General features: G+C 34.7%; 2 protein-coding genes across 2 annotated transcripts; one reads left to right on the top strand and one right to left on the bottom strand.

Moving 5' to 3' along the window:
• The first annotated feature begins 1,158 nt into the window (after window positions 1–1,158).
• LOC140887200 (transcription initiation factor IIB-2-like) lies at window positions 1,159–5,237 on the top strand. The gene is made up of 7 exons (XM_073294294.1): window positions 1,159–1,629; window positions 2,190–2,214; window positions 2,972–3,101; window positions 3,191–3,321; window positions 3,451–3,539; window positions 4,066–4,145; window positions 4,830–5,237. Exons 1-7 carry the CDS (start codon window positions 1,283–1,285, stop codon window positions 4,967–4,969), a joined length of 942 nt encoding a protein of 313 aa, XP_073150395.1. The 5' UTR covers window positions 1,159–1,282; the 3' UTR covers window positions 4,970–5,237.
• Window positions 5,238–6,437: 1,200 nt separating this feature from the next.
• LOC140887543 (thioredoxin reductase NTRC) lies at window positions 6,438–12,104 on the bottom strand. Its single transcript, XM_073294842.1, has 10 exons — window positions 11,771–12,104; window positions 11,315–11,522; window positions 11,115–11,220; window positions 10,283–10,548; window positions 8,941–9,220; window positions 8,191–8,298; window positions 7,854–7,940; window positions 7,663–7,767; window positions 6,979–7,109; window positions 6,438–6,692 (listed from the first exon to the last, which is right to left on the bottom strand). Exons 1-10 carry the CDS (start codon window positions 12,066–12,068, stop codon window positions 6,632–6,634), a joined length of 1,650 nt encoding a protein of 549 aa, XP_073150943.1. The 5' UTR covers window positions 12,069–12,104; the 3' UTR covers window positions 6,438–6,631.
• Between the last annotated feature and the right edge of the window lie 1,072 nt (window positions 12,105–13,176).

The raw sequence follows: 13,176 nt of genomic DNA, 5'->3' as shown, positions 1-13,176 counted from the left end.
TACTTAGGCAATGTTTGAAAAAACTTCTAGAAATCACTTCTCATCTTTTCGTTACCAAAATTTCAAAAAAATTCAAATTTTTGTTAACGAAAAAGCTAAGAAGTGCTTCTAAGAAGCTCTTTCAAACACTACCTTAGTGGAATAAGATTACATGTGGATAAATGACTATTAAAATGATAAACATTGTTTCATCTTTCTACATACTAATGAAAAATGCACATGTCTTGCCTGTGTAAAATAATTTTTTTTAAAAACCAAAGCATGGAATGAGTGAGTGAGTGATTTTTAATGGGATAGTGGATAAGAAGAGATAATTATTGAATAAGATACTTTGAAGTACTCAAAGGTAATTATTAATTATTATAATAAGCACATCTTTTATATAATAAAAATAATAGATAAATAAATAATTATTAAATCTTTATAAATATAAATAATTAATAAAATATTATAAATAAAAATTATTCTTTCTTTAGTCTTATATGTTTGTATTTTTACGAATTCGATATTTTATATTGTCAAATTTTAGTTTTAACTTTTAATCCATTATTTTTGCCAAGTTTAGTCTTTTTATGATATATCACAAACATACACTATCTTTTGTTTTGCCAAAATTGTCCTGATATAGATATTACACTTTTGTACTTCTTTTGTTTTTTTTTTAATTTTTATATTTCAAATTATATATTACTCCCTAAATAACTGTTACAACTATAATATTTATTTTATTTGAATATAAATCAAATTAATTACAAAAATATTATACAAGCATACAATGTGTGCATCAATATACACTAGTATCAATAATATAATGTTGATATGTATAATATCACATCAATATTTTTAATTAAAAAAACTCAAATTATCAAAAAAAAAAAAAAAAACTAAAAGCTATCATAAAAACCAAAATGGCAAAGTACTTTAACAAAAAGATTAAGAATTAAAATAAAATTTTCTCAAATAATAATAATAATAATAATAATAATGGTAATAATAATAAGAAAAAGGAAATTGGACAGGCAAGCAGAAAACATGTGCCATATTTGACATTGTCAGGTTGTGAGTGGGCCCGGCCCGACAGGCGCTTCTTCACCGACCCCCAAATTCATATCCCCTTTCCGTCTATATATACCCCCTCCCCACCCCTTCGTAACGCCCTATATTTCTTCTCTCTTCCTTCTCTACAGCTCGGATTCCAGAGCAAGAGAGACGGAGCTCCGAAGAAGTCCCCCTAAACCCACAAAAACCCGGTTTCGATTTCAAGTTTCTTGATTTCTTGAGGATGTCGGATATATACTGTACCGATTGCAAGAGGAATACGGAGGTGGTGTTTGATCACTCTGCCGGGGACGCCGTATGCTCCGAGTGTGGGCTTGTACTGGAGTCTCGTTCCATTGATGAAACTTCTGAGTGGAGAACCTTTGCGGATGATTCAGGCGATCATGACCCGAACCGTGTTGGTGGACCCGTTAACCCTCTTCTGTCTGACGCAGCTCTTTCGACGGTTATATCTCGGGGTGCTAATGGGTCGGCCGGTGATGCGTCCCTGGCCCGGCTGCAGAACCGGGGAGGTGATCCTGACAGGGCTATTGTGCTGGCCTTTAAGACTATATCTAATATGGCTGATAGGTGTGTGGCTGTGTGTTGTGAATTGTGATCGTGTTATATGTATCTTTTTGGATGTTTTTTCTTAATTAATTGTGTGAGATTTTGAGGATTTGTAGTTCGGGGGTGAAGCTTAGACATTAATCTAAAAGATTTTTGTTTGTTTGTTTGTGAAAGACTTGATCTTTTTCGAATGGTAATCTGTTATAGTTTGGGATTTCGAAACTGTATGATTCATAAATGACACGGTGAAGATGAAGCATTGATCGGTGCATTTGTTTGAGTATATGTTTAGGTTTTACTTCTTTTTTTAGGATTGTAGGTATCATAGTCCCTAGTCAGCTGATTTTGATTTTTTTTTTAATGTTCGAAATATACCTTTTCCAATTGGGAAAGGAAATTATGTTGCGATGATCTCTAAATGATATTTTAGGTGTAGAATGTAGTTAATCTGTTAGTTTGCGATTTTCTTCCCATGAAAGTGCCAACTAGTTGATACTTTAGTGAGCAAATTTGTTATGGGTTTTGTTCTCATTTAGTAAACGCGAATAAACTAACTATAACTGTTTTTTTGCCTGTTTTAGGTTGAGCCTGGTCACAACCATAAAGGTGCGTGGATTTACGCCCTGATTTTCTTGAATCGAGAGTGGACTCTATGCATGCTCCATTGGTTTTAGTTCTCCTGATCAAATCTATCACTTGCCATTTCCGCATTTAATGCCTCTCCATTTTTAGCTTTCTATCTACAGTTCCTTTTCCTTCTGTGCACGAGCTTACGTGCGTGCGGGTTTTTTTTTGTTGTTTTTGATTTTATCTTTCTGCTGTGAGATATCGGGATTGGGATTCTGGGATTGGTGCAAGACACATTTGTTCACCATACATGTTAAGTGGTTAAGATGAAGTGTTACCTTGTAATTATTTTATGATTTATTTTTCTTGTGTGCTAATATAAACCAGACCCGATTTATTTTACCTGTGTGTGAATATAAACCAAAAGCAATATGCATAGTTAAAATAGAGGTTCCATGACAGGTTGTAAATGGTTGAGATAAAGTGTTCCCTTGCAGTTATTTTATCATTCATTTTATCAATGGGTAAACGTAAACGTAAACGCAAGTTCTCTAGATGTGATATGATTCACTTTTATCTATATATAAACCACATGGCATTTTGGCTGTGTAAAAGTTGGTGTACTCATGCAAAAAGCTTTTTAAGTTAGCAAATATTGAATATCCATTCAATTCAAATCTTTTTCTTTCGTATCATTTACCTTTTTGGCATTCGGCTTATGTGGAAATTTGTTTACTTGTGCGAAAAGCTGTCAAGATTGTGAAAATTTAGTTTTTTATGGCACTTTTTTTTAAAGGATCGGGCTAGTGAAATATATAAAAGGTTGGAAGATCAAAAGTGCACAAGAGGAAGAAATTTAGAGGCTCTAGTTGCAGCATGTATTTACATTGCTTGTCGGCAAGAGGGCAAGCCACGCACTGTGAAAGGTGCTACCATACTTAATTGCACATGTTGATAATTGTCATCTGCTATTATCCTGTGCATGACGTACTCTAAACCTGTCGATCTCGATTAGAGATATGCTCCATTGTTGCTGGAGCTACGAAGAAAGAAATTGGCCGAGCAAAAGAATTTATTGTGAAACAGCTGAAGGTGGAGATGGGCGAATCAATGGAAATGGGCACCATTCATGCAGGGGACTATCTGGTGAGTTTATTAAAGGAACTATGTGGTTATTTAAGTGGATTAGAAAGTTCTTTAGTTATGTAATCTTTATATTTATGATGTATGTTTTATTCAATTTGTGAGTAATCTTGTCCCTTCTTGCTTATGCAGAGACGTTTTTGCTCTAATCTTGGTATGAGCAACGAGGAGGTCAAAGCTGTCCAAGAAACCGTCCAGAAGTCAGGAGACTTTGATATAAGGTTTGTCTTTTTTGGGTCAAAATTTTGCATATTCTTTGATTGATCCAATGTCTTATCATCCTGTCACTGCCGTTATCCGGCCTTGCTATTTTATGTATCGGAATGGATAACTGAATTTCAAACAAAAATCGCATTTCTATTTTCTGCCCAAAAAATTGAAATATTGAAATAAAGTTGGAGAAGTACAGAAACATGGTTTTTGATTTGTTTCCTGTTGATTACGAGTATGTATGAAAAGGAGGAAGATGGAGAAGTTATAAGCATTTGCTTCCCAGTTCTCTGGAATGAATTGTTTGATGTTAATCAGATAGATGCCGAGGTCTCATTAATTTCAACCTTCTCGAACACATGGAACTGAATAATGTTAAATATCTTCTTTCCATAATGTCAAGATACTTTTTCGTTCTTTCAACACTCAACTATTAGGAAATGAATGTTACTGAAGGTTTTATAGATGGTTTATAGTTTGTGTATATTGTTGATGAATTAGCTTCTTAAGGGAACTACCATTATTCTATGATTGCAGGAGGAGTCCTATATCAATTGCAGCGGCCATAATATTTATGATTACCCAATTATCTGCAGATTCGAAAAAACCATTGCGAGGTATTTGAATGTTCACCTCATATTTATTTTCTCGTGATCCTTGGGTTAATAAGGTTGTCTTACGAGTTTCAAGCTATAAGCCATGTTTTAAGACCCTCTTTTGCCACCTTGTTCACGGATAAATAGACCACTATATCTAATGAAGCTGATTCATCTTTTATTTCAATCGCCATATCCTAAGATTTCATGTATTCCGCTGTATCGGGTCTAACCCAGATGTGTAATTGTACTGCACTGAACGCTTCTCATAATTTCATATGCGAGCTTGAGTTCAAAATTTTTTAATATCCTTGAAGCTGAAAAAATGAATTATTTCAGGCTTGAATTTGGCTGAAATTAGTTCCAATTTATCTTGGTTCATTAGATTCAAAGTTAATCATAGAGGCTTTATAAAGTGAAGAAATTGCAATTTGAACTTGTTACCTTGTTTAATTCTAAATATATTGCGAGTTATTTTTAACAAAATAACATATATGCAAATATTTTGGAGTTCCATGCCAAGTTCGATAATTTCAAATAGGAATCTAATGATATTTGAATTTGGTTAGGTTTGAGTAAACGCATATGATGTCTCAATGCTGTTATGTTTGTGGCTAATTATTATTATTATTATTATTTTTTTGGTCATCATGCTTTATTGTACTTGTTCTTGTCCATCAGAAATCTCAAATATTATGCCTGCAGATATCTCTATCGCCACCACTGTTGCCGAGGGAACTATCAAGAATGCGTACAAAGATCTTTACCCCCATGCTGCCAAAATAATACCAGAGTGGTACGCAAAGGAAAGAGACCTCAAGAATCTTAGCAGTCCTAAGGCCTAAAACGAGTGGCTTTTAGCGATGAAAAAAACGGAGTACTTGTATTGTGCATTTTGGTTTTATCACCTGGCTAGATAGAGATTCTTGATCTACAATTTTTACTCTTGTTGCTGCTAGTCACAGATTTCCAAAATTGAGATGGACCATATATCACATAATTTGGTGATCAGTCATGCATTATTTGCCTGTTTCTTACAGGAGAACTTGTAGGAAATATTCCCGTCAAGAAAAACAGGAAAACATACCGTGGATAGAGGCTTCCTTCATAATATGTTGGTGGGATTGTGTTTTCCCCGTAAATTCATTAGTTGGGTTATGAAATTATGTATGATTTCCACCACTTTCTTGATTTCTCTGAATGAGGGCATTTATGGTTACTTTCTGGCAAGAAGGGTTTATGTTTATCTCCTTTCTCTATGGGTGAATTCCCATTCTTTTATGCAAGGGGCGAGTTGAGGCCCCTTACATTCCAAGAGGAGATCTTCATGGTAAGGGAGAGTGGAGTCGTTCCTTCATTACGTTTCTTATTTTTTTCCCCAACCATTCGTTTTGATATATGCCGCATTCATGATAAGATAGTATTTGAGAGAGCTTGTAGAAAGTATTTTTCAGTTTTTATTCAAAATTTTGTTAAGAAAAAAATGATAAGTTTTTTCTAGAAGCTTTCTCAAACATTGCGTAAATGTCATATAAACTCACCTGAAAATGTCTATGAAGTTATTTCACGAGATTAATATAGTATTTTGAAGAGCTTTTAAAAAGCATTTTTCAATTTTTTTTCACAAATTTCTCCAAAACACTATCTAAGTCTAGGGTAGTACTTCGTAGTATATCTAAAGATGAATATTTAGTAATAGATGCATGTGTCTACTAAAAAATCAATGGATTGACATATGTTTATTACTTTTAATGTAGTGTCTAATAGGGTGGAATCTTATTTAACGTAGCAAATATATTCTACATATGGGGAGTGGGCTGTGTAACGTGTATGGCTTGAGGAATTACAAAGGAACAAATGCTTGAAATACAATTTCCAGTCGCACACTACAATTTATGGCTATATTTGGATACCGATTAAATTAATGTGGTAATCAAGGAATTCAATGATTTATATTACTGATAAGTATTTGCGCAAATTTAAGAATTTTGGATCCATGCATTAAAATTTTCGATCTACGAGTTCAATAATTTTTCAACTTCGACAGTGAATTTCAAATCTTTAATTAAATAAATAAATAATCTGAAACCCATTACAAAATCAAACTTAGGTATTGTATGCAACCTTTGAATATAAATGATTATGAAATTTTTTTTCCACAAATTTAAAAAAATAAAAATAAAAATTCATAATCATTTATTTTTAAAAGTTGCAAACACTGCTTTAGCAAACGAAGCTCCCTAATCAAAGCGTATGCGAAATTTCTCAAGAGGTATTATTCACTTTTAAAAAATGTTACAACGTGCTGCAAAGGAAAAAGAAATAGGGGTACATTGTTACTTATGGGAGACCATTCTGAATGTACAGTACAATTCACACGACTAACCTGGAAAATACATAGCATATTCATCTACCTGTTTTCAGACATTATCAAAATTGAATCGAATTTGGAACGAGGCATCTCAAAAATACAAGCCCTGCGGTAAGCATAGTAACGGAGCTTACGCTCATTTATTTGCTTCGATTAATTCCCTGTACTCTTTCTTCATCTTTACACCTGATATAGTCCTGCATGCAGAACATGCAAAATGATAACTGATAAGCCGTGGTTTTCATTTACAACACCATTGAATCTGAATTGATGCAAGATAGCATATAAGGAATGCAGAAAGGGACAAGTAGGGGCAAGGGCGGATGATTTATTTAGGTGGAGGCACAAAATTTGGATTAAGAAAAAAATAGATAAAACATTTGAAAAACTTCCGAGCTGGTTTCGAAAGATAAAGCAACAAAGTAGGTTATATAACATATTGGCAAGACTAACATTCAAACAAGAAGATCAGATATAACATACTTGAGCATTTCTTTGTTCTTGAAAAACTGTACACAAGGTGTACCCATGATTCCAGCGGCCTCCGCAATCTCTGGATCTTCCTCAATGTCAATCTCAACCAAGTGAACGCTCTGGTCGAATTCATCTATTACCTGCCAGACCAGTTCAGAGTACAGTTCTTCAACAACCAATATAAACAACCGTGGATTCAAACTCTGAAGATGTGTGTCATGATGAAACATAAGCACTTTGTGTTTCATAGTCTCCATGTTATCTGCTTTGGTAGGATCCAGCAATCTTCAGATGCCGTTTTCTTACAAGAACCACATGCACAGTATAAAATAGCTATTTTGGATCCAAGTTAGAAATATTATTTTGGACATAATTATGACAATTGAATTAAGGTGATGGGAGGAGACATTACCCCCTGACCAATCATTACCTTTTAAAGTATTTTTTTCCCTATATCATATCTACTCTTTATTTAACTAAATGGTAATGATCTCACCTAAAAATAAAAGCATTATAAATCACACAGGCCACCATATTTTTTACTAAATTTTATCAGAAAACTCTAAAAACAAAACCAAGCATTAGCAGTAAACAGAGAATCAGAAAACTGTGAATGTAAAGACTAAAGAGGCACATAACTAATTATTTAATGAAAAAAATGGGTCAATAGAGTTTCTTGAGTGAATGATTCACCTTGCTAAGAATTGGTTTCAATGTCCGACAAGGACCACATGTAGGCGCCGTGTACAGAACGCAAACAATTCTTTGGCTTTCATGATACAATTTCCGTAAAGCATACTGCATAGGGAAAGAGACTTGAAAATTACAGTATTAATTTCAATGAGTAGGGTGACTTTAGAAGTTATGGACCCCCGGTCTCATACCTGGCCCTTGTGCTTTGTGAGTGTCATATCAAAACCTTCTACTACATCTCTGTCAGTAAGTTCTTTCTTAACCTCTTCAGTGGCCGGCTGCAAAAGTGCAACAGATTGAAACAATATATTATTATTCGTCACATTTAGATTTTACGATTGCAACACAATCATTGATTCCCAGTTTATTTACACAAGCCGGTTTTAAGCTGTGATTATGTCCGTGCAACCTTTATTATCTGCAGAAGGTAGCTTATAAACTACAGAATTCGAAGCATTCTTACAAATGTAGTTTTTTTTTCCCTGATGGACACATTCTCAATTAGCGGATCCAAAAAATTTCACCTACCTGGTGAAATTCGATCAGCAGACCTTTGCTTGTAAGATATCTTTCCACTGATAAAGCTGCAATACATCCTGATCCAGCTGCCGTTACGGCTTGTCTCCATTCATGATCCTAATCACAGATAACAAAATTGTGATACTAAAACAGAAACAAGAGAAGCATAAGTAAGATGAATATTAAAACTCAAACTAAGAAACCCTTGTTGCAGATACTTGGTCTCAATGGGGCAAATCACATGGGCATACTTAACACTTATATATGATACCACTCACAAACTCTATTATGAAGAAGTTTCACAGAACAAAAAATGGCATATCCTGTTTGCCATTGAAAGAAGAAACAATGTCCAACATTTTGCAATGCATGTCTTAGGGTAGAAAATTGAATACACAAAAGACAGGCATAAAACTTACAAACAAGAGCTCTAAATGAAATACAGAGCCAGATTAAACTCAATGGAGATGTTTTATTGGGAGAATAACGTGCCTATAACACAATGGGAAACCCATCCTCAACTGGATAATCCAGCATTAAATTGATCTATGGACGATTTGGGAATAATGCCTCAGGCACTTGTCAGAGCACAGAGAGCTGTAGTTTGAGTGCAGAATAGACTTTTTCCAACCATGCAGATATGGGTTATGCAGTAAGTCAAATTAACAAAGCATGATTGTGACAAATAAGCATAAATAGTATGGAAAGATTAATCATACTGAAATGATGCAGGAAATAAATATTCTAGACCATATTTACCTGCACATCTCCAGCAGCAAAAACACCTTCCACTGAAGTATTTGCAGAACCCTCATCAACTAAAATATAGCCTGCAGCATCAAGATCAACTTGTCCTTCCAACAACTGGCTATTTGGCGAATGACCTATTCCATAGAACAAGCCTTTTGCGTCTAAAACTGATTCTTCTTTAGTTTTGACGTTTCTGATCAATATGCCCGACATCTGCCCTTTTGTGTTGCTGACGACATCCACAGTTTCAGCATTGAAATGGACGGTGACATTTGGGTTGTTAAATACTCTGAAACATTCGCCATAATCAACCTGTTAAGCAAACATTCAGGGACCTGAAAGACAGTCAAGAAAAAACATACATGGAAGACATGCAGAAAATTCAATTAGTTGGCAGAAAATTTAAATCATCATGAATAAAACATGAAAGCGGACAGCCCATCCATACATCATGATGCCACAAAAATCAAGAGGAGATAGTAAAGTATTTTGACCTGTAATCTATCAACGTCAATATTTCCAATTCAAGGTTCAACCAGGAGCATTAAGCAACAATGGCTAAGCGAAGCAAAGATCAGCATAAAAGAGAAACATCATCAAATTCAAGAGTCCACAACTCAGAGTCAAAGAGACAAAGAGCTATACACTTGTAAATGAAACTAAGAGATGAGTTCTTCATAAATCAATAGATCTTTCTTCATGAAGTTGCAATTTGCAATTTGCAAAAAACAGAAGTCTGGCTTAGCAGTAATTACAGACTTCAACAAAAATGAAAAAAAAAAAAAGTAACGGTTTATATCACTTCCGAATAGGTTGAATTGCCCGGCAAACAATTATTATTGATTTTTTAGATTCTCTGTATGGGAGGCAGAATTAGTACAATAAGGTGGAAAATTAGAATTGCCGTTTTACACCTCTCTATATGTTAACAACCCACCAGCCAACTTGATGAACTGAGCACGAATCCACGTAACCATAAATGAAAAACCTAATTTCTCTCTGTCATTAGTTTTCAAGAGAAAATCCATTGCAAAATAGATATCCAATGCAAAGGAGAAACCCTGATTATAAAATTGCCAGAAAATCCATACAAGAGAGCATGACTGGGTTCAGGAGCCTTATCACTACATCTATGCTGCGTAAGAATTAGAATAAGCAAGAAGGTTCAGGATATTCGGGAGATAAATTTAATGTGAAAACCCAAAATTTACACGAAATGAGCAGGAAGAAAGAACCAGGTTTCTTACTGAAGTTATCCTGACATTTGAAAGCGGAAAGAATAATTAAAAAATAGTTCGCCACATAGACAATAACATGAGCCTATGTATCAGAAGTATACAATCTTACTGACCTATCTTGCATTGCTTTTGATGCCCTCAGTTGGTCCTTACGAACAAGCAAGTGGACATGACGAGCATATTTGGTCAAGTATAATGCTTCCTCTGTGGCTGTATCACCTCCACCAACCACAGCAAGGACTTGCCCTTTAAACAATGGGGATGCACCATCACAGATTGCACAGGCACTTATTCCTCTACTCCAAAATTCATCTTCTCGAGGTAATCTCAGCCTCTTTGCAGTTGCTCCAGTAGCATATATGATACTGTTGCATTTTACCTGAAAAACAGGACAACCAGAGGTGCGATTCAAGTTTTTACAATCATGTACAATTTTTTTGCCAACTTTGCAATACTAAATCTGGAGTCAGATGGGAATCAAACTCCTTAAATGATGACATCAGATGTGGAGTATGCAACTTCAAATGTGTATTTAACAGTGTCAGATGAAATGGCTATTGAAGCCTAAGACTTCAACAGGTGGATAAAGTAATGCCTTAAAATGCAATTGTTTGAGCTACTTCAGAGAATAGCATGGTAATATCATGCTGATCCATTTTTTAGGAGAAACATGACTGACACAGCGTCTATTTGAAATGCTATGGATCCTCACCCAGATACTCTGTGGAAACCACAGGCGTTAAAATAGAGCAAATACAAAATCACAACGTCATATTTATCAAAAGTTGAAAAGAGAACTTCACCTGAGAGCCTTGTATTTTTTATTTTATATCAAGTATCTCGCATAATGTCCTCAATTTGATGCCAAGATGAACTTTTTGTCCAACTAGTGCAACATTTAGTGCAGGTTTATCAGAGATACTATCCACTGCAAGAAAGTATTACCTTTCGATCACTACTTTTCACTGTAAAAGGTCTGTTATTCACGTCAATGAATTCCACATCTTCTTGAAACAATTCAGCTCCCCAACGCTCAGCTTGCCGTCGCATCCTAGTCAAAGGAGAACAACGAAGACGACAATCTTCTTTGCTTCAAAGCAAATTATGAGAATATCAGTAAGGACCAATGACGGTCAGATATATACCTATCCATTAAGTCTGGACCAGTTATTCCATCAGGAAAACCCGGAAAATTTTCCACTTCGGTGGTGGTCATCAATTGGCCCCCTGGAACACCACCTACTTGGTATCCCTCAAATACTACAGGTTTCAAATTAGCCCGAGCAGCATATATAGCTGCTGTGTACCCTGCAGGACCTGATCCTATAATTACCACATTCTCAAGATCCTGGGCTGCCAAAGGAAAAGAAATCAATACATTTAAAGACTAACATACATAAATTAATTTCTGAAAATTCCTTATTTCTGCATATAAAGATCAATATATAAAAAGATGCATAACACAGCTTATGCAACATTTTGCTTGTAATCAGAACAAACCGTTGCTTGCAACATCAACACCAGAAAAATTTCAACATAACCTCAAAATGCACAGAACTTCACTGAACTATAAACGCATTAGCACACAAGCACAAACAGACCTGAAGAGGTAGGCTGCTCTTCCGCGGCGGAGACGCGAATGGTGCGACCAGGAAAACGGCGAGTTAAGCGAGTGGAAACACCACCTGAACCGAGCCGATAATCCGGCCGGCGCGGCGAACCGCCTCTGAAGAAGATCAGATTGGCTCGAGCTGGAAGAAAAAGGCTGTAGAGAGTGGAAGGAGTGGCCATTGAGGAGATTGGCAGTGGCTGAGCCGATTGGGCGGCGGCTCGTATCCGGAATCCGACCTCGAAATCCGCGGCGGAGTTTGCTAGCTTGGGAGAGGGAGCAATGGCCATTGGTTTTGGAGAATGGATAACATCTTGAACATATAGCAAAGCTTCAAAGCCAGAGGCTTATTAGTATTTGTTCTCACTCATTGTACCATATTTTTTCTAAAAATTTTATTTTTTTCGAAGAAAAAATAAACATTTCAAAAAAATATTAATTTTTTTTAATCTTTTCCCCGTTCAAATTATCTAAAAATGTCATAACAGACTAATTTGTTAGATTGGCTCTCTGCCTCTCTCATGATGTTTTCTCAACCGGCTTAAAATCTCATCGAATTAATACGTTTTACCATATAAAACAGGTCACTTGTTTTACGTTTCTCTTGAGTTGGTGTTTTACTGGTCAACTTCGCTCCGCTCTCTTAATCCATTTTTAACACATCTAAATTTGTATTGAATTTTAAAAACGATTCTTAATCCACTGGTATAGCTGGCTAGATAAGTTGTAAATTTTATTATGTAATTATATAAATATTTTGAATGAACATTTTCATTTGAGAATTTAATGTGTATATTTATTTCATTCTGATTTAAGAAAATAGCAAACCTTGTTCTTGAATAATTTAAAGAGTTTTATTAGGTAAGCTTATTTTCAAACTCATTAACGATGAATAAATACTTGTTTGCATGTGTATAGACAATAAATAGAAATAAATTTGCATATCTTATAACTTTTTATAAAATAGTTATACGATATACTTTTTTTTACTTGTGTATAAATAATATATTTCTACAATTTTTTTTTATCGAACACATGACTTGACTCCAAAACTAATTATATATATTATCAAATATTTGTCGTTAATGTATAGCTAATGATGAAACTGTAACTTCATTTTTTTAAAATCATATACAAGAGTATAAACATCACGTTTCCTTTGTTATCATGACGTGACAAGATTGATCTAAGGGCTACGTTGTTAACGTACGACATTATTTACGGATTTAAGGCTCACGGCTTCTAGAATATTGATTAAAATAAAATAATTATAAATGAAAAATAAACTTTTTTTAGATAAAAAGAAAGTTATATATGTTGGGCAAACCATCATGCATGCACATTGAAAAAGAAATGAATTAACAATTAATTAAAGTATATACAAGAAATCAAGGCTTC

This window comes from Henckelia pumila, chromosome 3, assembly GCF_033568475.1.
Source record: "Henckelia pumila isolate YLH828 chromosome 3, ASM3356847v2, whole genome shotgun sequence".
Lineage (NCBI taxonomy): Eukaryota > Viridiplantae > Streptophyta > Magnoliopsida > Lamiales > Gesneriaceae > Henckelia > Henckelia pumila.
The sequence above is the reverse complement of the archived record's forward strand: the minus strand, read 5'-3'. Positions and strand labels throughout refer to the sequence as shown.

Coding starts and splice junctions, on each gene's coding strand:
- LOC140887200 (XM_073294294.1), top strand. CDS start 1,283: ATGTCGGATATATACTGTACCGATTGCAAGAGGAATACGGAGGTGGTG. Junction 2,215..2,971: donor GCCTGGTCACAACCATAAAG/GTGCGTGGATTT, acceptor TTTTTTTTAAAG/GATCGGGCTAGTGAAATATA. Junction 3,540..4,065: donor TCAGGAGACTTTGATATAAG/GTTTGTCTTTTT, acceptor CTATGATTGCAG/GAGGAGTCCTATATCAATTG.
- LOC140887543 (XM_073294842.1), bottom strand. CDS start 12,068: ATGGCCATTGCTCCCTCTCCCAAGCTAGCAAACTCCGCCGCGGATTTC. Junction 8,299..8,940: donor TTGCTGCTGGAGATGTGCAG/GTAAATATGGTC, acceptor ATCTGTGATTAG/GATCATGAATGGAGACAAGC. Junction 7,110..7,662: donor TGAAACCAATTCTTAGCAAG/GTGAATCATTCA, acceptor CTGGTCTGGCAG/GTAATAGATGAATTCGACCA.